The 23080-nt window shown below is 40.3% G+C and overlaps 1 protein-coding gene across 1 annotated transcript in view; it reads right to left on the bottom strand.

Annotated features, from left to right (window-relative positions):
* MYO18B (myosin XVIIIB) overlaps positions 1-23080 on the bottom strand; it is a 758252-nt gene that overhangs the window by 499275 nt on the left and 235897 nt on the right. Inside the window, exon 20 of the mRNA XM_044275382.1 lies at positions 15988-16171. Coding sequence (XP_044131317.1) covers positions 15988-16171 — 184 coding nt within the window. The remainder of the gene's footprint in view (positions 1-15987; positions 16172-23080) is intronic.

Here is a 23080-nt window from a genome sequence, read left to right as displayed (position 1 = left end):
TAGCGTAGGGAGAGGTTGCGGATGCGACAGTAGGGCGAGATTAGGCAGATTAACTCCTCCAAAGGACTTCACTTGATTAATCGATCGATCTGCAGCTGTGCATCATTGAGCTGCTGAAATTCAAATGCTCACTCACTGTTTTTAGGCTGCCCAGACCGTTTGTCAGTCACTTTTTTCTGGGGTGATCGGCGGCCATTTTGTGTCTTGTGCGGTGCTGCGACCAAGTGCATCCAAGCTGCGACCAAGTGCATTTAACCCTCAATGGTGTGGTTGTTTTTTGGCTAAAGCCTACATCAGGGTGAAGCTGTCACACCAAGTGCATTTAACCAGCAATAGTCTGTTCATTTTTTTGGCCATATACTAAATCAGGGGCAAGCTGCGCCTGTCACCAAGTGCATTTAACCCTCAATGGTGTGGTTGTTTTTTGGCTAAAGCCTACATCAGGGTGAAGCTGTCACACCAAGTGCATTTAACCAGCAATAGTCTGTTCATTTTTTGGCCATATACTACATCAGGGGCAAGCTGCGCCCGTCACCAAGTGCATTTAACCCTCAGTAGTGTGGTGCGTCAAGCTGTGACACCAAGTGCATTTAACCAGCAATAGTCTGTTCATTTTTTGGCCATATACTAAATCAGGGGCAAGCTGCGCCCGTCACCAAGTGCATTTAACCAGCAATAGTGTGGTTATTTTTTGGCCATATCCCAGTCTAATTCTGTCACTAAATCCATACCGGTCACCCAGCGCCTAAATACTAGGCCTCAAATTTATATCCCGCTAAATCTCTCGTTACCGCTGTCCTGTTGTGGCTGGGAAAGTTATTTAGTGTCCGTCAAAGCACATTTTTTGTTCTGGGTTGAAGTACAATTCCCAATTTAGCAATTTCATAATTTAGTGGTTCCTGCTATATCAGAGCTATTTGAAATCTATCCCTAAAAGGGTATATAATATTCAAGGTGCACATTGGGTCATTCAGAATAACTTCACACACACCCGCTACTGTGTATTTCCAAGTCTAATTCTGTCACTAAACCCATACCTGTCACCCAGCGCCTAAATACTAGGCCTCAAATTTATATCCTGCTAAATCTCTCGTTACCGCTGTCCTGTTGTGGCTGGGAAAGTTATTTAGTGTCCGTCAAAGCACATTTTTTGTTCTGGGTTGAAATACAATTCCCAATTTAGCAATTTCAGAATTTAGTGGTTTCTGCTATATCAGAGCTATTTGAAATCTATCCCTAAAAGGGTATATAATATTCAAGGTGCACATTGGGTCATTCAGAATAACTTCACACACACCCGCTACTGTGTATTTCTAAGTCTAATTCTGTCACTAAACCCATACCTGTCACCCAGCGCCTAAATACTAGGCCTCAAATTTATATCCTGCTAAATCTCTCGTTAACGCTGTCCTGTTGTGGCTGGGAAAGTTATTTAGTGTCCGTCAAAGCACATTTTTTGTTCTGGGTTTAAATACAATTCCCAATTTAACAATTTCATAATTTAGTGGTTTCTGCTATATCAGAGCTATTTGAAATCTATCCCTAAAAGGGTATATAATATTCAAGGTGCACATTGGGTCATTCAGAATAACTTCACACACACCCGCTACTGTGTATTTCCAAGTCTAATTCTGTCACTAAACCCATACCTGTCACCCAGCGCCTAAATACTAGGCCTCAAATTTATATCCTGCTAAATCTCTCGTTAACGCTGTCCTGTTGTGGCTGGGAAAGTTATTTAGTGTCCGTCAAAGCACATTTTTTGTTCTGGGTTGAAATACAATTCCCAATTTAGCAATTTCATAATTTAGTTTTTTCTGCTATATCAGAGCTATTTGAAATCTATCCCTAAAAGGGTATATAATATTCAAGGTGCACATTGGGTCATTCAGAATAACTTCACACACACCCGCTACTGTGTATTTCCAAGTCTAATTCTGTCACTAAACCCATACCTGTCACCCAGCGCCTAAATACTAGGCCTCAAATTTATATCCTGCTAAATCTCTCGTTACCGCTGTCCTGTTGTGGCTGGGAAAGTTATTTAGTGTCCGTCAAAGCACATTTTTTGTTCTGGGTTGAAATACAATTCCCAATTTAGCAATTTCATAATTTAGTGGTTTCTGCTATATCAGAGCTATTTGAAATCTATCCCTAAAAGGGTATATAATATTCAAGGTGCACATTGGGTCATTCAGAATAACTTCACACACACCCGCTACTGTGTATTTCTAAGTCTAATTCTGTCACTAAACCCATACCTGTCACCCAGCGCCTAAATACTAGGCCTCAAATTTATATCCTGCTAAATCTCTCGTTAACGCTGTCCTGTTGTGGCTGGGAAAGTTATTTAGTGTCCGTCAAAGCACATTTTTTGTTCTGGGTTTAAATACAATTCCCAATTTAACAATTTCATAATTTAGTGGTTTCTGCTATATCAGAGCTATTTGAAATCTATCCCTAAAAGGGTATATAATATTCAAGGTGCACATTGGGTCATTCAGAATAACTTCACACACACCCGCTACTGTGTATTTCCAAGTCTAATTCTGTCACTAAACCCATACCTGTCACCCAGCGCCTAAATACTAGGCCTCAAATTTATATCCTGCTAAATCTCTCGTTAACGCTGTCCTGTTGTGGCTGGGAAAGTTATTTAGTGTCCGTCAAAGCACATTTTTTGTTCTGGGTTGAAATACAATTCCCAATTTAGCAATTTCATAATTTAGTGGTTTCTGCTATATCAGAGCTATTTGAAATCTATCCCTAAAAGGGTATATAATATTCAAGGTGCACATTGGGTCATTCAGAATAACTTCACACACACACGCTTCTGTGCATTTCCAAGTCTAATTCTGTCACTAAATCCATACCGATCACCCAGCGCCTAAATACTAGGCCTCAAATTTATATCCCGCTGAATTTGAATACAATACATTGGGCCAAATAATATATTTGTTGTTGTGGTGAACCATAACAATGAGAAAAACATCTAGTAAGGGACGCGGACGTGGACATGGTCGTGGACATGGTCGGACATGGTGGGTGACGTGAAGCCTCATTCTCTGCTATGACATGCAGACTGATTCTCTGCTGTCATGAAGCCAGATTGTCTGTTATGGGACCTCTCTGCTCTGCCTGTGTGCTAGGCCTAAATATATGCCAATGGACTGTTGCAGTGGTGGGTGACGTGAAGCCTCATTCTCTGCTATGACATGCAGACTGATTCTCTGCTGACATGAAGCCAGATCGTCTGTTACGGGACCTCTCTGCTCTGCCTGTGTGCTAGGCCTAAATATATGCCAATGGACTGTTGCAGTGGTGGGTGACGTGAAGCCTCATTCTCTGCTATGACATGCAGACTGATTCTCTGCTGACATGAAGCCAGATTGTCTGTTACGGGACCTCTCTGCTCTGCCTGTGTGCTAGGCCTAAATATATGCCAATGGACTGTTGCAGTGGTGGGTGACGTGAAGCCTCATTCTCTGCTATGACATGCAGACTGATTCTCTGCTGACATGAAGCCAGATTGTCTGTTACGGGACCTCTCTGCTCTGCCTGTGTGCTAGGCCTAAATATATGCCAATGGACTGTTGCAGTGGTGGGTGACGTGAAGCCTCATTCTCTGCTATGACATGCAGACTGATTCTCTGCTGTCATGAAGCCAGATTGTCTGTTACGGGACCTCTCTGCTCTGCCTGTGTGCTAGGCCTAAATATATGCCAATGGACTGTTGCAGTGGTGGGTGACGTGAAGCCTCATTCTCTGCTATGACATGCAGACTGATTCTCTGCTGACATGAAGCCAGATTGTCTGTTACGGGACCTCTCTCCTCTGCCTGTGTGCTAGGCCTAAATATATGCCAATGGACTGTTGCAGTGGTGGCTGACGTGAAGCCTCATTCTCTGCTATGACATGCAGACTAATTCTCTGCTGACATGAAGCCAGATTGTCTGTTACGGGACCTCTCTCCTCTGCCTGGGTGCTGGGCCTAAATTTATGACAATGGACTGTTGCAGTGGTGGCTGACGTGAAGCCTGATTCTCTGCTATGACATGCAGACTGATTCTCTGCTGACATGAAGCCAGATCCTCTGTTACGGGACCTCTCTCCTCTGCCTGGGTGCTGGGCCTAAATTTATGACAATGGACTGTTGCAGTGGTGGCTGACGTGAAGCCTGATTCTCTGCTATGACATGCAGACTGATTCTCTGCTGACATGAAGCCAGATCCTCTGTTACGGGACCTCTCTCCTCTGCCTGGGTGCTGGGCCTAAATTTATGAAAATGGACTCTTACAGTGGTGGGTGACGTGAAGCCTGATTCTCTGCTATGACATGAAGACTGATTCTCTGCTGACATGAAGCCAGATTGTCTGTTACGGGACCTCTCTCCTCTGCCTGGGTGCCGGGGCCTAAATATCTGAGAATGGACTGTTCCAGTGGTGGGTGACGGGAAGCCAGATTCTCTGCTATGGAACCTCTCTCCAATTGATTTTGGTTAATTTTTATTTATTTAATTTTTATTTTAATTAATTTCCCTATCCACATTTGTTTGCAGGGGATTTACCTACATGTTGCTGCCTTTTGCAGCCCTCTAGCCCTTTCCTGGGCTGTTTTACAGCCGTTTTAGTGCCGAAAAGTTCGGGTCCCCATTGACTTCAATGGGGTTCGGGTTCGGGACGAAGTTCGGATCGGGTTCGGATCCCGAACCCGAACATTTCCGGGATGTTCGGCCGAACTTCTCGAACCCGAACATCCAGGTGTTCGCTCAACTCTACCTACAAGCCATAGAATGGACTTTACATAAAAATGGGGTGGAAAACAGACAGGCACGATTTACCCTTGTTAGAGATAGTACTAACCAGTATCTATTTCCTTTTTAAAGAAACATTTTATGTCCAGCAGCGAGAGACCGCAATGGGGTCATGCCGGAGGGGAAAAAGAAGGGGTGTTTTCCATGTCTAGGCTGTTGCAATTACAATAGCATGTTGAAAGGCGGGTTTTTTTTACACACCCTAGGCCTAGGACAGGCAAAAAGTATCAGATAAAAGTTTTTTTCACATGTAAAACAGAATATGTCATCTATGTGTTACAATGCCTGTGTGGATCATTATACGTAGGTAAAACAACACAGGAATTCCGTAACAGGTTCAATGAGCATCGTTATCAGACACGGAAATTACTTTCGGGGGATAAAAGGGAAAGTGTTTTAAAAACAGATTTACCGGTACCAGAACATTTTTTGAAACATAGACATAATGTCTCCCAACGTAAGTTTCGTATTATAGATGGTGTTCCCCAACAAAGGAGAGGAGGTGACAGAGAAAGGCTCCTTAAAGGATAACTGTCACATTTAGACCCTTATTTAAATTTTCATATATGTAGTTACTAATAACATGATATTAAAGAATCAGTTACTATTAGACTGACCTACCCCATATTTAATAAGATTCAGCCCTTAGCGACCAGTCTGCATAAAACTGCAATTTCACTATTCAGTTAAGATGGCCGCCACTGCCCTAACCCTGAGGATAATCCCACCTGCCCTCACTAGCCAGTAACAATAGCCCCCCAAAAGTGTCAATAACCAGGGCACTCCCCCCTAAAGGGTTAATCTCCTGCAGCATAAAGGGGTCCTCTTACCACATGTTGCTTTCATTTATACACTGAGCAGAAGGCAGATCTCCCTTCCCTGGTTTGCGCTGCTTCAACTCTGCATTCTCCTGCTCTGCTGAGTGAGGGAGCGTCTGCCAAGCGCAGGGACAGGGAGAAGTGCACACAGCCCAGGCACTGTTATCAGCTGCTGGGGAGGATCTGGCTTTAACCATTTACTTACAGTCCCTGGCTGTCAGGAATGTGACCTTGCACGCAGCCTGCTTCTGCATCCTCCGTCCTTCAACACATAAGACGGACCCTGCCTAGCAACCTGATTTTAAGCACAGGTAAATGTAGGCAGTACAGGGAACAAAACTGTGGAATTAAGGGGTAATTGAATACACAGTGAAAAGTTGAAATAGGGCCACCTAGGTGATATTAATCACCACAATCCAATACCCAAAAAAATAAAATATATATATATATATATATATATATATATATGACAGTTATACTTTAAGAGACTAGAGTTGAGATGGATCTTTGAATTGCAAACACTCGAACCAAAGGGCCTTAATAGGGACTTCAGGTAGGCTCGCTCTATTGAGTCAGACAGTGTTGTTTTAACTTCCTCACTAGTTGTGTAAGTTCTACCTGGAATGTTTTTATTTAAGTATGATGCCCAGCCTAAGTGGTTGTGATTGTTTTTTATCTCTTTATAGGTAGAATTCACTGTTTGAGGAACCAGAGATTTTGCTGGACTGTTTTTTTTTACACCATGTCCAATTTGAAGCCCCACTGATGCACCCCTAGATAGAGTAGAAACTCCAAAAAAGTTACCCCGTTTTAGAAACTACACCCTTAAGGTATACAAAACTTATTTTACAAACTTTGTTAACCCTTTAGCCCTTTAGGTGTTCCACAAGAATTAATGGAAAATAGAGATACAATTTCAAAATTTTACTTTTTTGGCAGATTTCCCATTTTAATATTTTTTTCCAGTTACAAAGCAAGGGTTAACAGCCAAACAAAACTCAATATTTATGGCCCTGATTCTGTAGTTTACAGAAACACCCCATATGTGGTTGTAAACTGCTGTACGGGCACACGGCAGGGCTCAGAAGAAAAGCAATGTCATACGGTTTTTGGAAGGCAGATTTTGCTGGACTGGTTTTTTAGAAACTACGGGATAGAGTGGCAGTTATGTTGGTTCTATTTTAGGGTACATATTATTTTTGGTTGCTCTATATTACACTTTTTGTGAGGCAAGGTAACAAGAAATAGCTGTTTTGGCACCGTTTTTATTTTTTACTTTTATCTGACAGGTTAGATCATGTGGTATTTTTATAGAGCATGTTGTCACGGACACGACAATACCAAATATGACTTTTTTTGCTTGTTTGTTTCAGTTTTACATAACAAAGCATTTTTATTTATTTTTTATGATTCTTTAGTGTCTCCACATTCTGAAAGCCATAGTTTTATTTATTTTTGGTCTTGTGTAGGGTGTAATTTTTTTGGGGATGAGATGACGGTTTGATTGGCACTATTTTGCGGTGAGTATGACTCTTTGATCACTTGCTCTCACACTTTTTGTGATGTAAGGTGACAAAAAAAGGCTTTTTTTACACAGTTTTTATTTAAATTTTTTTACGGTATTCACCTGAGGGTTTGTCATGTGATATTTTTATAAAGCAGGTTATTATGGATGTGGCGATAACTAATATGTATACTTTTTTTTATTTAAGTTTTACACAATGATTTAACTTTTTTTAACCAAAAAAATCATGTTTTAGTGTCTCCATAGTCTGAGAGCCATAGTTTTTTCGGTTTGATTGGCACTATTTTGGGGCCGTATGACTTTTTGTGATGTAAGGTGACAAAAAATTGCTTTTTTTACACAGGTTTTTTTTTTACGGTGTTCACCTGAGGGGTTAGGTCATGTGGTATTTTTATAGAGCCAGTCGTTACAGATGTGGCAATACCTAATGTGTATAATTTATTTATTTATTTATTTACGTTTTACACAATAATATCATTTTTTTTTAAAAATCATGTTTTAGTGTCTCCATATTATCTGTTAGTTTATTTCCCTTTTTCTTTGCTTTGTCCCTTCGCCCACAGAGTTTTGCTCACATATGTATATTGCGTTTTATTTTGCCATATGTTTTCCGGTATGTGGCATGCAGTGTGTGTCTTCTGGGCCTGCGCGCTCTGCTATTTCTGCAGCTTGGAACGCAGGACGCGCCGGCTCGGTCGTGCACATGGGCGGACGTCATTTCCGGTCACCATCTGGTTTCGGCGTTCTACAGTTGCTATGCCGACCGCCTATAGAAGGTATCAGACTTCTCTTTTAGTCCCTCCTAATTCCTTCCTACCTCCCTCATGAACGTGTGGTTGCCGCCCTCATGCTCCATGAGAACGCCCTTGACACAGGTTCAAATCATTACTATTAGCCACTATGTGTATATATACTAGTTCATGTGCCATTCAGGAACAGGCACCCCTGAGGAAGCCAGAAGAGCCTGGCGATACACGTTGGGCTTCTTTCCTGACCACCACGCATCCCCCCACTATGCTACTTTAAATGATAAGTATTATAGTTTTCTTATTCTTTGCTGATGGATTCTTATGCACTTTAAATTGTCATATATTCATTCATGTGGGGGTATGTTCATGGCCTTGTGGTGTGTCAGGGTGGCATGTGTACTTGTTTGGTCCACATGGCCTTGATTTATTGTATACAATGATTTTAACTTTTTCTTTGTTGTGTCTGTTGCTATAAATAAATTTGATAATTTTTAGATGTGCGGCTCTCATCTCGGTATTCTTTTCTTTCCTTTTGAATTATATTGTGTACTATATACCGTGTACCTTGTAAAGATAAGACGTGGCACACGTATCTCTTGAGGTTGTGGTGCTGGTTGTGTTGGCTTCCCAGCCACACTAACACATAAACAGAATAACAACCGCACTCAAATTGAATTCTTATGTGTTCGTTTTTATTTTGGGCAACTTTCACCAATTTGTGACGTTTCGGTCATATTATCACAGTGTTTGATAAAGGTCGTATGACCGAAACGTCACAAATTGGTGAAAGTTGCCCAAAATAAAAACGAACACATAAGAATTCAATTTGAGTGCGGTTGTTATTCTGTTTATGTGTTATATACCGTGTACCGCCACTCTTTCTTTAATTTGGATGTGCCCCCGTTTTCTGAATTAAAGGTTTGATTGGCATTATTATGGGGTCGTATGACTTTTTGTGATGTAAGGTGACAAAAAATGGCTTTTTTACACTTTTTTTTTTTACGGTGTTCACTTGAGGAGTTAGGTCATGTGGTATTTTTAAAGAACCGGTTGTTACGGATGTGGCAATACCTAATATGTATAAATTTATTTATTTGTTTACGTTTTACACAATAATATAATTTTTGAAAAAAAATATCATGTTTTAGTGTCTCCATATTCTGAGAGCCATAGTTTTTCCAGTTTTTGGGCGATTATCTTAGGTAGGGTCTCATTTTTTGCGGGATTAGATGATGGTTTTATTGGCTTTATTTTGGGGTGCATATGACTTTTTTATTGGTTGCTATTACACTTTTTGTGATGTAAGGTGACAAAAAATTTCAATTTTTACAAAAAAAAAATTGCGGTGTTCACCTGAGGGGTTAGGTCATGTGATATTGTTATAGATCAGGTTCTTATGGACGCGGTGATACCTAATATGTATATTTTTTTAAATTTACTTAAGTTTTACACAATAACTTTTTAAAACAAAAAAAAATTGTGTCTCCATTTTCTTAGACATAGTTTTTTCATTTTTTGGGCGATTGTCTTAGGTAGGAGCTAATTTTTGGTGAGCTGAGATGAGATGACATTTAGATTTGTACTATTTTGGCGTGCATTCGCCTTTTTGATCGCTTGCTGTTGTACTTTTAGTTATGTAAGGTGATGTAAAAAAAATTTACTATTTGGGTAAAAAAAATTTTTTTTTTACTTGAAGCTTTACATTTTTTTGGGGGGGGGCTTTTTTTTCACTTTATTTTTTGTCTCACTTTGGGACTTCAACTTTTGGGGTCTGATCCCCTTTACAATGCATTCCATACTTCTGTATTGGAATGCATTGGCTGTATGAGTAATACAGTGTGTATTACTCATACAGCTTCCTGCCTATGAGATCCAGGGGGCTGGATCTCACAGGCTCTTCACTGGAAGGCAGCGCTGATGCCTAAGGAAGGCATTGCACTGCCTTCTGCGCCATCGGGTCCCCATTACAGCAGCACGGGACCCGATGGCTTCCACAATCGCCGTCAGAATGACCTGTAAACGCTGCAAAACCGCAGGTCTGAATTGACCTGTGGTTTGCAGCGATCGCCAATATGGGGGGGTCACAGGAGCCCCCTCGGCATTGTCAAAAGGTGCCTGCTGTATGATTTTAGCAGGCATTCTGTTCCGATCACCGCCTGCCGCGAGGCGGTGATCGGAAATACACAGGGCGTACCTGTACGCCCTGTGTCACTAAGAGGTTAAACTACAACCGTTTGAAGATTGCAACTGCCAGTCAAGTGAGCAAGTTGGAGCAGTTTGTTTTTAAGCGCGCTTCTCTGCCCTTGCTGTAGAGTGAGTTGCCATAGGAACCCAGTTGTGCGAGCAGCCAGCAGAGTGACAAAAGCTAGAGTGTGAGCTGAAAATCAGGACATGATTTCTAAACTGCCACCACTCCCTTATTTTCAAGCCCACCTACACAAATCAGCTGCTAATATTTTTATAAATGTATGCTTTAATGTAACTGTGAAGCACTTTGGGCAACAACATTGCAATTAAATGTGCTATATAAATAAATAAAAGTTGAAATGCATTTTTCACTCTATCAAGCTTGCCATGTGCACTTTTTCAATCAATTGGTTAGTGTAATATTTACTATCTTTACTCACTCCAAACACTCCACACAGTTACTCTGCCCACTCCATAAAGTTACTCTGCCCAGTCCAACCTTTCCACAGTTACTCCAGCCACTCCAACCACACAACAGTTACTCAAGCCACTCCACCCAGTTACTCTGCCCACTCCAGTTGTAGACTACTGGTGGAGGCAAGAACACTTCACACATTTTCCCCAGAAACGGTAGCTTTTCTAGTTATTATTATAATTGTATGCATTACGGACATGGATAGTAGTGATGAGCGGCAGGGGTCATATTCGAATTTGCGATATTTCGCAAATATTTTTTAGAATATTTATCAAATATTCGAAAATTCACGATTTTTTTTACTCGAAAAATCGGCAAGGTAATAATTGTGTAATATGCGAATTCGAATTTTCGGATTTAAATTTTTATTGCGAATTTTTGAACTTACATCTATTAGACAAAGAATATTATAGCACTATATTAGCTAAATTGCTCTATATTCGATTTTTTTCAAATATTCGCTATATTGCTATAACTTCGTTTTTTCGAATATTCGTAATATTCTAAAGCAAGAATATATAGCAATATAGCGAATATAAAAAAAACGAATATAGAGCAATTTAGCTAATATAGTGCTATAATCTTCTTTGTCTAATAGTTGCAATTTTTTTCTCATCTGAAGTTCAGATTGGAAAAAAATTACAACTATAAAAAAAAAGATTATAGCACTATATTAGCTAAATTGCTCTATATTAGTTTTTTTCCAATATTCGCTATATTGCTATAACTTTGTTTTTTTTTGAATATTCGTAATATTCTAAAACAAGAATTTATAGCAATATAGCGAATATTTGAAAAAACGAATATAGAGCAAAATTCGCAAACACTACTACTCCTAAAGTCAAGTATATTGCAGCCTTCTTATTGGCCCACAAGCTAGAAGCAGGGAGGGATCACGTGTACTGATTAAAGAAAAAAAATTGAATTAAAAAAAGGGGAAAAAAAATTGAATATTCGAAATTACGAATATATATATCACTATATTCGAAATATTCGCGATAAAAATTCGAAATTCGAATATTCGTGATCAACACTAGGATAGTACTGTTCTATTAGGGGCCAGCTATTCTAGTGCAAAGGAAACCTGACCCCTAATAACCAATCAAATTCCACCTTTCATTTTTCAGAGCTTCTATGGAAAATCAATTAATCAATCTGACTGTTTGCTGTGGGCAACTAAACCAATTTTTCTCTGCACTCGGCTTGATAAATTTCAATTAGGTTCTAAAAATAGCACAACATTTTATTGCAGACGTCATAATACTCAAATCAACCCAGATTAAAAACTGAGCATAAAATGTGAAAAAAATTGCATTAATAAATTATGACCAATGACTATGAGTGCTTGCCACATCTTTCCGTATGCTAAGCTCGCAGGATACTGCACGGGATGAGGGTTTTATAGGGCTGGGACATAACAGGGGATGACTATCTGTGGATTGGCTGGCTGCATGGCATTATGGGTGATCTCACATTCCTGGGCTTGTCTCCTCTACACTTATTTTCACTTGCAACCGCCATTTTAGGAAAACCTGTTTTGTTACCACGAAGCGTGATAAAATTCAGATTCATTGCTTGTCAAAGTTTTCCTAAACTTCAGAACGAATTTCACTTCGCTCAACACTAATCTTTACAAAAAATGATATCTTCCAAATAAAAAAAAAACTTGGTACATAGTATTCCAAGAATGTTACCCTACAAACATCTTAAAAATATATTGTGTTAGCAAGTAAATATAAGATGAAAAAAGATTGAGATTCTTCCTTTTAATGCCTGTCAGCCATTCACCCTTCAAACATAACATAGGTACAGTGACTACAAGTTGGTGATCAGTTGGTCTCCTATTTCCACATACTCCTAGAGATTCAGTCCACATTTATACTGCCTAAGGGCTCGTTCACACGACCGTGTGAAGCCCGTGCCCATATTGCTGACCGCATTTGCGGATCCGCAATACACGGGTCCCGCTCTGTGGCCATTTCGCATCATGGATGTGGACTCATTCATTGCAATGGGTCTGCAAATCGGAGATGCGGAACAGAGGGATCGCAGACCCATTCAAGTGAATAGGGCCGCGATCCCTATGCGGTTGCCACACGGCAGGTGCCCGTGCTTAGCGGACTGCAATTTGCGGTCCACAGCACAGGCATGGGCTTCGCACGGTCGTGTAAACAAGCCCTAATCCAAAGATGTGAAGTTTACATGAGCAATTTAGCTCCACAAGCTCAGCTGCCAACATTGATTTTCTTGTAGTAGATGTTGACAGAAGAAAGGGTGGGTTAGCAAGGCTCCAACCTTGTAGACAGAATAATATAAAGTAACCTTATTTATGCCTGAACCTTGTTAATATGCAACATGCACCATAGTGATGCTGTTAATATTAATCCAGTGAAAATGATGGGTGAAATATGCATCTTATTTCAAATTGCTTTCAAGACTAAACCTAAATGAATCTTGAGATACGGCTCAAAAATCAGTTCAATCCAGTTTTAATCTTGATCATCATGATTAAATTTGTAAACGTTAGGATTTAAGAATTTGAATGAAAGGAAAAATATCTAATATAAAAATTAAAGAGGATCTGTCAGCTTGTGTAGAAAAATGACAATGTGAACAGCAGTTCCTATTGAAGAAATAAAATAGGTGCACGGCTCCTTCAGGGTATGGGTCAGTGCCCCCAAACAAAAGATAACCAAAACAAAAAGCAACACAGCACTCCCCATTGCAGGTTTGTGTTCTTTAATCCAGCATTGCTTGAAAAAGGCTTTAAAGGTCTCATCTTGATTGAAGAACACAAACCTGCCATGAGAAGTGCTGTCTCCATTACTTTTTGTTTTTGTCAGATTGCATATGCAACCCTCTCCAAATGCATTGTGCACTATTGCCAGGCATGCTTTGTGTGCTAGATTCCCTGTGCCCACCTTCACTAATTGACAGCTTTCTTTCTATGCACTATAACAGGGAGAAAGCTGTCAATCAGTGGTGTGCTTATATAGGTGGGAACCTGCCAATCAAGAATTTGCCAGACTCCAGGCACAGTGCTTGCCGTTCACTGCAACTAATAAAATGTTAGGTTAGCCAGAATCTATTTTTTTACACAGATAAAAACATAGAGGGAGATTTATCATAGGCCGGCGATGTACACCGGGGTATGATAACCAGGCATGCTGCCAGATACTGCGAGTATGCCTCATCATAAATTAGGCACAGCATCCCGCAGTCTGTATACCTATACTGATACATTTCAGTGTTCTTTTATGCCAGAAAAATGGCATAGAGAATGATAAATGTGGTGGGACCACAAGACCCATCCTCTCCCCACCCTCATCACGAGTGGCGAAGCTGACGGAGAAACGACACTTGCACAAAACATTTTGTACAAGTGGTGTCTAAAAGGTCGCAAATGTGCAGTTTGCTACTTTTTCACGCCACAAAAGTGACATAGTTTAATGATAAATCTGGCTCAAAGGATGGAATCAGAATGCCTTACAGTATACCATGCCTGTTGACAGATGCCGTTTGGACAAGAACACATGGAAAATATTGTTTTTCCATTCACCTTCTTAACTTCATTACAGAATCGGGTGAGTTGCATTTTCAATTGTGCGGAGGGGCCACTTAAACATTTTCTATTTAATGCTCCAAAGAATGTAAATGAAAATACAGAATGCAGACTCTATACTGACAGGGTATGTCCCACAGGATTTGCGCATAGCAAATGTGGTGCCAATATTCAAAAAGGGTCCAAAAATAGAGCCTGGAAACTATAGGCCGGTAAGTTTAACATCTGTTGTGGGTAAACTGTTTGAAGGTTTTCTAAGAGATGCTATCTTAGATCATCTCAACGGAAATAAGCAAATAACGCCATATCAGCATAGCTTCATGAGGGATCGGTCATGCCAAACTAATTTAATCAGTTTCTATGAGAAGGTAAGTTCTAGACTTGACAGTGGTGAATCAATGGATGTCGTATATCTGGACTTCTCCAAAGCATTTGACACTGTACCACATAAAAGGTTAGTATATAAAATGAGAATGCGCGGACTGGGAGAAAATGTCTGTATGTGGGTAAGTAACTGGCTCAGTGATAGAAAACAGAGGGTGGTTATTAACGGTACACACTCAGATTGGGTCACTGTCACTAGTGGGGTACCTCAGGGGTCAGTATTGGGCCCTGTTCTCTTCAATATATTTATTAATGATCTTGTAGAAGGCTTGCACAGTAAAATATCAATTTTCGCAGATGACACTAAACTGTGTAAAGTAATTAACACTGAAGAGGACAGTATACTACTACAGAGGGATCTGGATAGATTGGAGGCTTGGGCAGATAAGTGGTAGATGAGGTTTAACACTGACGAATATAAAGTTATGCACATGGGAAGGAATAATGCAAGTCACCCGTACATACTAAATGGTAAAACACTCGGTAACACTGACATGGAAAAGGACCTAGGAATTTTAATAAACAGCAAACTAAGCTGTAGAAACCAGTGTCAGGCAGCTGCTGCCAAGGTCATTAAGATAATGGGTTGCATCAAAAGGGGCATAGATGCCCGTGATGAGAACATAGTCCTGCCACTTTACAAATCGCTAGTCAGATCACACATGGAGTATTGTGTACAGTTCTGGGCTCCTGTGAACAAGGTAGACATAGCAGAGCTGGAGAGGGTCCAGAGGAGGGCAACTAAAGTAATAACAGGAATGGTGCAATTACAGTACCCTGAAAGATTATCAAAATTAGGGTTATTCACTTTAGAAAAAAAGACAACTGAGGGGAGATGTATCCCATCATCTATTCATCCCCAGGACTGTGACTGTGACGAGGGGACATCCTCTACATCTGGAGGAAAGAATGTTTGTACACAAACATAGAAGATGATTCTTTACGGTAAGAGCAGTGAGACTATGGAACTCTCTGCCTGAGGAGCTGGTGATGGTGAGTTCACTAAAAGAGTTCAAGGGGGGCCTGGATGTATTTCTGGAGTGTAATAATATTACAGGCTATAGCTACTAGAGAGGGGTCGTTGATCCAGGGAGTTATTCTGATTTCCTGATTGGAGTCGGGAAGGAATTTTTTCCCTTAAAGTGAGGAAAATTGGCTTCTACCTCACAGATTTTTTTGCCTTCCTCTGGATCAACTTGCAGGATAAAAGGCTGAACTGGATGGACAAATGTCTTTTTTCGGCCTTATGTACTATGTTACTTAGTCACTACTAAGAGGACATACAAAAGAGTCAATTCGATTTAAAACTTTTCGCAAGTTTCGCAAGAAAAGCTAACACAAAAGTGCTTTTTCAATCTATGTAATTGTGGCCTTTCTTATGGAAATGGCGCCACCTTTGCACATGGCCTATGTCTGGTACTGCAAATGAGACCCATTCAATTGTTTTCCAATATCCTTTATAACGGACACTCACCATTTGAAGCTTGATCTGGGCACACACTGACTTCCTCTTCACAGCGGCAAAGCTGCTTGCAAAAGTCTTCCTCACACAGCTTACTCTCTGCATGGCTTGCTGAGACTTTCCCTCCATTCCAGCAACAGAGCGACAAATCAATGGGAATTTAGCTCGAGGTGAAAATAAGTCCTTTAGGTAATCACTGGAAACCAGATGAAAAGGAAGAAGTTACAAGTGTTGACTACACAATGCAAAGCTGTATAGCACCCAGGATGAATACTGTAATATTCAATATATATTATGTGTACCCATTTCCATATTATTGTGGGTAGATGGCATGGGCAGCACGGTGGCTCAGTGGTTAGCACTGGTGCCTTGCAGCACTGGGGTCCTAGGTTTAAATCCGACCAAGGACAACATCTGCATGGAGTTTATGTTCTCCCCGTGTTTGCGTGTGTTTCCTCCGGGTACTCCGGTTTCCTCCCACACTCCAAAGACACACTAATAGAGAACTTAGATTGTGAGCCCCATTGGGAACAGTTGGATGCTAATGTCAATTAATTCTTTAGTGTTGGAATATGCAAAGAGGTATCTCTCAACAAAGAAAACCATCTCGCCAGCACCATCTATGCAAGCAAAAGTAATATACAATGTAAGCACAGACAATACATTGATATGTGATATCAAACTGAGTTGTGCCCTTTTTGTTATTTTTAACAGGGGTTGTCTGAGTTCAATAAAAAGTTGGACAGCCCCTGTAAATGTGGTAAAGTACCAAAAGAGGCCATACTTACCTCATTTCTTGCCTGCAACTTTCTGCAATGATTCAAAGTGAATCCGTCAGAGAGCTGCTCTGATGGCTCAATCTGTAGCCTTTATTACTGAACTCCTATCAAACTGATATAAATTTTGCTATACTGAGTGTTTTATGAGCTTTGAGGAAAGTATAGATAAGAGCTTCAGGTCGCGCCATCAGAGCATCTCTCTGACGGACTCACTGAGAAGGGGGAAGCAAAAGTCTGCAGATGCACTGAAAGTGAAAGCTGTAGGGGAATAACTGATAAAAATATTTAATAAAAACAATAGAAAAATCGATTTTAGTCCAAAATGAGTAAAATGCACTTTATAAAAATGCCTCAAAAAGGTGTCCATAGTTTTTAAGGCATTCTATTTATGTCTAGCATCACCAATCACAGAAAATAATGCACTATAATAATAGATGCAAGCATAACATATGGACTAAGCCCTCACTCTCTTGATAAAATCTGAGACACTTGGTCAACACATCTAAGCCCACCTACGAAGCGACAAGGTGGTCTCAGTTCAGGCGGATCCTACGCTAAACCTGCCTATGCCGTTATGCATTTATGTTCAGGAGCGCAGACCCCGCACATATAGTGTGTTGCTCCTAGTTACCTCCATGTGCAATAGCAACCGGTGGGAGGAGGAGCACACACACCTATATGTACCACCTAATCAAGGTCGCCTATTAGATAGGTGGGGCAAAAGTGCAAGAGAGCGAGGGCTTAGTCCATATGTTATGCTTGCATCTATTATCATAGTGCATTATTTTCTGTCATTATATATATAGCCATGTGCACCTGCTGCATTCATTATCGTATCGTGCAGGATGTTCTTAAAATTTTTCTGTGATTTGCTAGCATCACCAACCATAAGGGCAGCCATACTTAGTGGTCTACTGTACCATTGTTGTTCTTTATTTTTTATTCTAGTACCAGTCACTTTTCCTTGTACACTTTTAGGACTTTTTACTGTCAATTACCTTCACTCCTTCCAATGTCTTTCAAATATAATATGACAGGTAATGGAATAAAGAAAAATCGATAGAGAGTAATGCTCCAGACATCCCTGTATACCATGGTAAGCCTGCGAGCAAATGACTAAAATAACAATTGCAATGAGATCTGTGCTCCTGTGCCTGACACATTGTGCCAGACTCATATAAAGCAGTTTCTAAAACCTCTGCTAATCTTCCTCTTTGCTCTGTACCGGAATTAAAGACATTAGTGCAATAAATTAACAAAACTCAAATGGGCTTGACCCATTTCATTGCAGGTTATATTGATTGGAGGTGTAAGGAGCATAATGTTCTGATTACATTTCAACTGGAACTGCATGTTACCCATACTCCCTATAAAGCTATAAATGCCAGCTGACTCAAAGTGACTTTTAATGAAGATAATCATTTGGGGATCGGCAGAAGCCAGAATAAAGAAAACACTTCTACGACTGCCGAAAAGAGAATGCATTGCTCTGTCAACCTATGGTAGTCACTTGTCTTCTTTCTTTGTTAAAAATAAAAAGTTATATAATTGTATTAATATGGATATTAATATTAACAAAAAATTATTTATTAACATATAATATAATCAAAGACACAGAATATGGTCAGGCAAATATAGATCCAGACATGTCAGACATCGGTAACCACTGGTCCCCTGCTTATGAGAATAGCAGATACATAAAGTATAGACAGCATCACTTATCACTTACAATAGTGCTGCATTGTGTAAAAATGATTACAATTGTTAAGTTATAGATTTAATTTCAAAGAGAGTGGCTCTGGAGGCTATACACAGCTTTTTTTAATTGGCATCAAGCATGTGGATTGAGGATCCTCTGTGGTACAATTTATCAGTAACAGAGCAGAATATGCCAATCATTTGGAAAGTGTTCTGACCCTTTTACTTTTTCACATTTTATGTTGTGGCATTGTACTAAAATAAAACAAATTGAATTTTCCCCATCATTCTGCACTCAATACCCAATAATGAGAAAGTGAAAACAGAATTTTTTAAAAGTTTGCAAGTTTACTAAAAAGGAAAATCTAAAATTTCACGTGGACAAGTGTCTTCTATATTTGCATAGTTGCCATCAAATACTTTTATTAGACATAAATAACCCAAGTAAATGCAAAAATTATACTGTACTTTATTTGATAATTTATGATCTGGCCCTATGTGAAAAAAGCGCCTTTAATGTGCCTTTAGCTACTAAATCAAAGTTGACAACAGTCCCGGAATTGCAAGGACTGTCTCTAATTTTCAGAGACAGTCCCAACAAATCCAGGCTGTCATAGGCAGCAGGGGCAGATTGGCCATAGGATCTACAGAGAAATTTTCTGGTGGGTCAATGCCCAGGGGGCCACCTAAGCACTCCTCACAGGCACCAGCAAGGTAAGTAATGATCTTTCGCTTTAATAGTTAATTACTGCTGGGGGCATTTAGGTGTCCTTCTGATGCCTAAATTCAACTGTTTTGCTATCCCGAAGCAATTGGAGTAGGAGGACAGAACGGGGCAGCTTCAGAGAAGGTATTTTATGCTGCACTGTAGTTTTGGATGCTGCTGGGTCAGTTTTTTGTGTTGCACTGAGATATTTGGCTCTGCTGGGGCAATATTTTGTTCTACAATATGGTATTCCTGGCCCTACCTACTTTTGTTACCCTGCCTTCTGTTAATTTGAACTCACCCACAACATGGGGCCACTTAAATTTTTTTCCAAGGCCACTTTAAGTTCCCAGTCTGCCCCTGATAGGCAGACAGTTGGGTTAGGGTATTCCCAGGGTGCAGCTTACATGTCCTATAAAAATAATATCTGCAGGGATTTTTTATGTTCTCCTTGTCTTTGTGTGGGTTTCCTATGGGTACTCCAGGATCCTTCCATATTCCAAAGACATACTAATAGGAAACTTAGATTGTGAGCTCGACAGGAGACAGCAAGCGCTGTATAGCACTGTCTAATATATCAGGATATTTAAGTGAGTAAAATAAATACACTTCTAGCAGTGTGAGGCAGACTAAAAGTTCTTAATAAAGCAAACACAGTGGTACCACATTCAAAGGAGATTCTAATATAGAAACAAAACAGAGTCCTTGAAATCTACTAGGTTGAAAAGTTTTATAAAGCTAAAAACGCTGGGACTCCAGTGAACCACAAAAAAGCCTGGTACCGTGTTAGCCAGTAGAAAACGAGTCTTGCCGGTCTGATAACTTTTAATGGCTAACAAAAAGAAAAAGAAATGATGTTACATAACAAGCTTTCGATATTTCAATTTTTGATGTTCTGTTGCTTCTGTTGTTATTGCTTTTCTTGTAGTACACCTGATGAAGAAACTGAAGCTTCTCGAAAGCCTAATATGTAACATCATTGCTTCTAGTTCTGTTAGACTTTAAAAGGTACAGTACCATACCTGCAAGACTCTTATTTTGTTTCTCTTAATTAGAGCACTAAACTAGACTTTATCCACAAATGAAGAATACTTGGAACAATGGTGAACCTTCCCAGGAATGGCCAGGCTACCGAAATTGGTATGAAGCCTACATAATTCTGCTAATATGTTATGTTTAGTACACCTCTGGAATGTGTCTACTGTCTTGCATAAAAGTTGATATGTCAAGGTGAAAATATGCTGATGTGATACTGGAACTGCTATGGAATACCGCGAAGGGTACTGTAAAAAGGATAGCACTACAAAGAGTGAAATGGTCTGTGTGTACAGGCCCTGGACATTTCTATTTAATGGAGAATAAATTTTACAGGCAGTCTGCAACAGTGCAATGTCACTCTGGGGTGGGGATTCAGTAGACATTACTGGTGAACAGTAGTGAGGATGGTGAGAAATGTACTATTGTGTTGCTTGCCAATTGCTACATACAGTAGCTTTGGGCCAAAGATAGGGCCATAGAGCAGCTGAGCATTGCAGTGGAGAGAAACAGCCTAATGTAGGGGTAGGCAACCTAAACTACTTAGTGTAAGCTGCAATTGTGTCATGAGGAACTATACCGTGACTGCTGAGAGACAGTGCAATGTGTGCACATTGAGTTGTGAGGAAGGAAATACCTCAAACTGGAAGTGCCTGAGCAGTGTGAGCAGCAGTGTATCACAGGGAATAGAAATAATGCAGCCTGTTCTGGATAGATAGCCGTGGTGATAACTTGAGAAACCGACCTCTTCATTGCTGCCACTCTGAGGGGACCAAAGATAGAGTGTTCTCGCCCAGTGTACCAATTTAACCTATTGCCTCTGACTAAAGCCTGTATTACACCTGCTGATTTTTTGGCAGATGATCGTTAATGAGCATTCGTATGAACGCTCATTAGCAATCATCTTGCAGTGTAATATTGCCACCGATTGTCTAATGAACGAGCAAACTCTGGATCTTTAGGCAAACCAAATCTTTTGTGTTGTGCTTTTCCATAGGTGTACAGCATTTATATAAAAATATCCTAATTATAGTGGATTTAATATATAATAAGCCATGTGTGTTATATTCCACATGTTATGTATTTTAAAGAAGGCCGAGAGAAGCTCATGGAAAGAACACTGTTCATAAGGTTTATTTTCTCAGGAATGCACCAGAATTGTCTGAGAAGAGGCATTCTTGTCTCCTTTTCGATTTATGACTTAAGGATAAGGATATTCTCTTGACGCAGCTGGTACTAATTACCTCTACAGTTTGGTATCTGTTAATGAAGCAGAATATCTGTAATATCTATATACACATATAATCAACCTTAGTTTTTGTATAAGAAAATCAATAGGACCTCTGTATTGTTTTATATTGAATATTATGAAGGACATTTATGTATCTGTTATCATATAAATATATAATATATATATATATATATATATATATATATATAAAATTTATCAATAGGAATGCAAACCAGAGGGAAAACAAACCAGGCTGGTGTAGTGAGCTACTTTTATATTTATATAAGCAGATATATAACGCGAGTTTGACCGCGACGCGTGGTTTATTAAGTGTGGTTGCGTAAGTGTGTGACTTAATATTAAGTGACTTTAGATTCAGGGACTTCAGTGGGGGACTGCAATTAGCCAGTTTCTTAGTACTACATTATATAGTATTTTTCGATTTTGTGGTGTAATCCCCATTTAGTATGTGTTGCACAATTGACAACGCAGTCCAGTGCACATCTTGCATGATGTATGCAGTCCTGGAACAGCCATTCGAGGGTGTATATCTTTGTTCAAGATGTGAGAAAATTACCCGTTTGGAATCGCAAATCGAGTCTCTAAATGGGCAATTTGCAACACTAAGAGGCATTAACAATATGCAAAAGAGTTTGCTTCTCACCGAGCAAGCACTCTTTGGGGTAGATGAGGGGGAGGATGACAGAGAGGAGGCTGAGGAAAGTGAGGTAGCTAGCTGGGTAACAGTTAGAAAGCGGGGTAGAGGGAAGAGTGCCAGGGAGGCTAGCCCTGATCTGACACATCCCAACAAGTTTGCACTTTTGGCAGATGAGGGGGATGTCAGTCCAGGAACGGCACTGCTGCAGCCGGACACTTTCTCTGCTAGTCAGGGGAATGTCAGCTCCAGTAAGCAGGGGACCAGGAGAGCAGGGCAGGTCAGACAGGTGCTGGTAGTGGGAGACTCCATTATTAGGGGAACAGATAGGGAAATCTGTCACAAAGACTGTGATCGCCGAACAGTGTGCTGTCTTCCTGGCGCTAGAGTTCGACACATCGCGGATCGGGTTGACAGATTACTGGGAGGGGCTGGAGAAGATCCAGCGGTCATGGTCCATATTAGAACAAATGACAAAGTTAGGGATAGGTGGATAGTCCTTAAAAATGATTTCAGGGATTTAGGTCAAAAGCTTAGGGCAAGGACCTCAAAGGTAGTATTTTCCGAAATACTACCTGTACCACGGGCCACTCAAGAAAGGCAGCAGGATATTAGGGAGATTAACAAGTGGCCAAGAACTGGTGTAGGAAGGAAGGGTTGGTTTCTGGAGAACTGGGCCGACTTCTCTATCGGCTACAGGCTCTATCATAGGGACGGTCTGCACCTCAATGGGGAAGGGGCAGCTGTGTTGGGGAAGAAGATGGCTAGAAGGTTGGAGGAGTGTTTAAACTAGGGACTGGGGGGGAGTGAAATTACAGGAGGGGAAGTGCAGATAAAGACCGGGGGCAAGGTAGTGGGAATGGAAGGAGGGACTAGAACAGTTCAGAAGGAAAGGTGTAGGGAAAAAAATATACATAAACCTCTCAAATGTATGTATACTAATGCCAGAAGCCTGACAAATAAAACTGGGGAACTGGAATTAGTGATGTGTGAGGAGTGAC

This window comes from Bufo gargarizans, chromosome 1 (genome assembly GCF_014858855.1).
Source record: "Bufo gargarizans isolate SCDJY-AF-19 chromosome 1, ASM1485885v1, whole genome shotgun sequence".
Lineage (NCBI taxonomy): Eukaryota > Metazoa > Chordata > Amphibia > Anura > Bufonidae > Bufo > Bufo gargarizans.
Note: the sequence above shows the minus strand (reverse complement) of the source record. Positions and strands in the feature narration are given on the sequence as shown.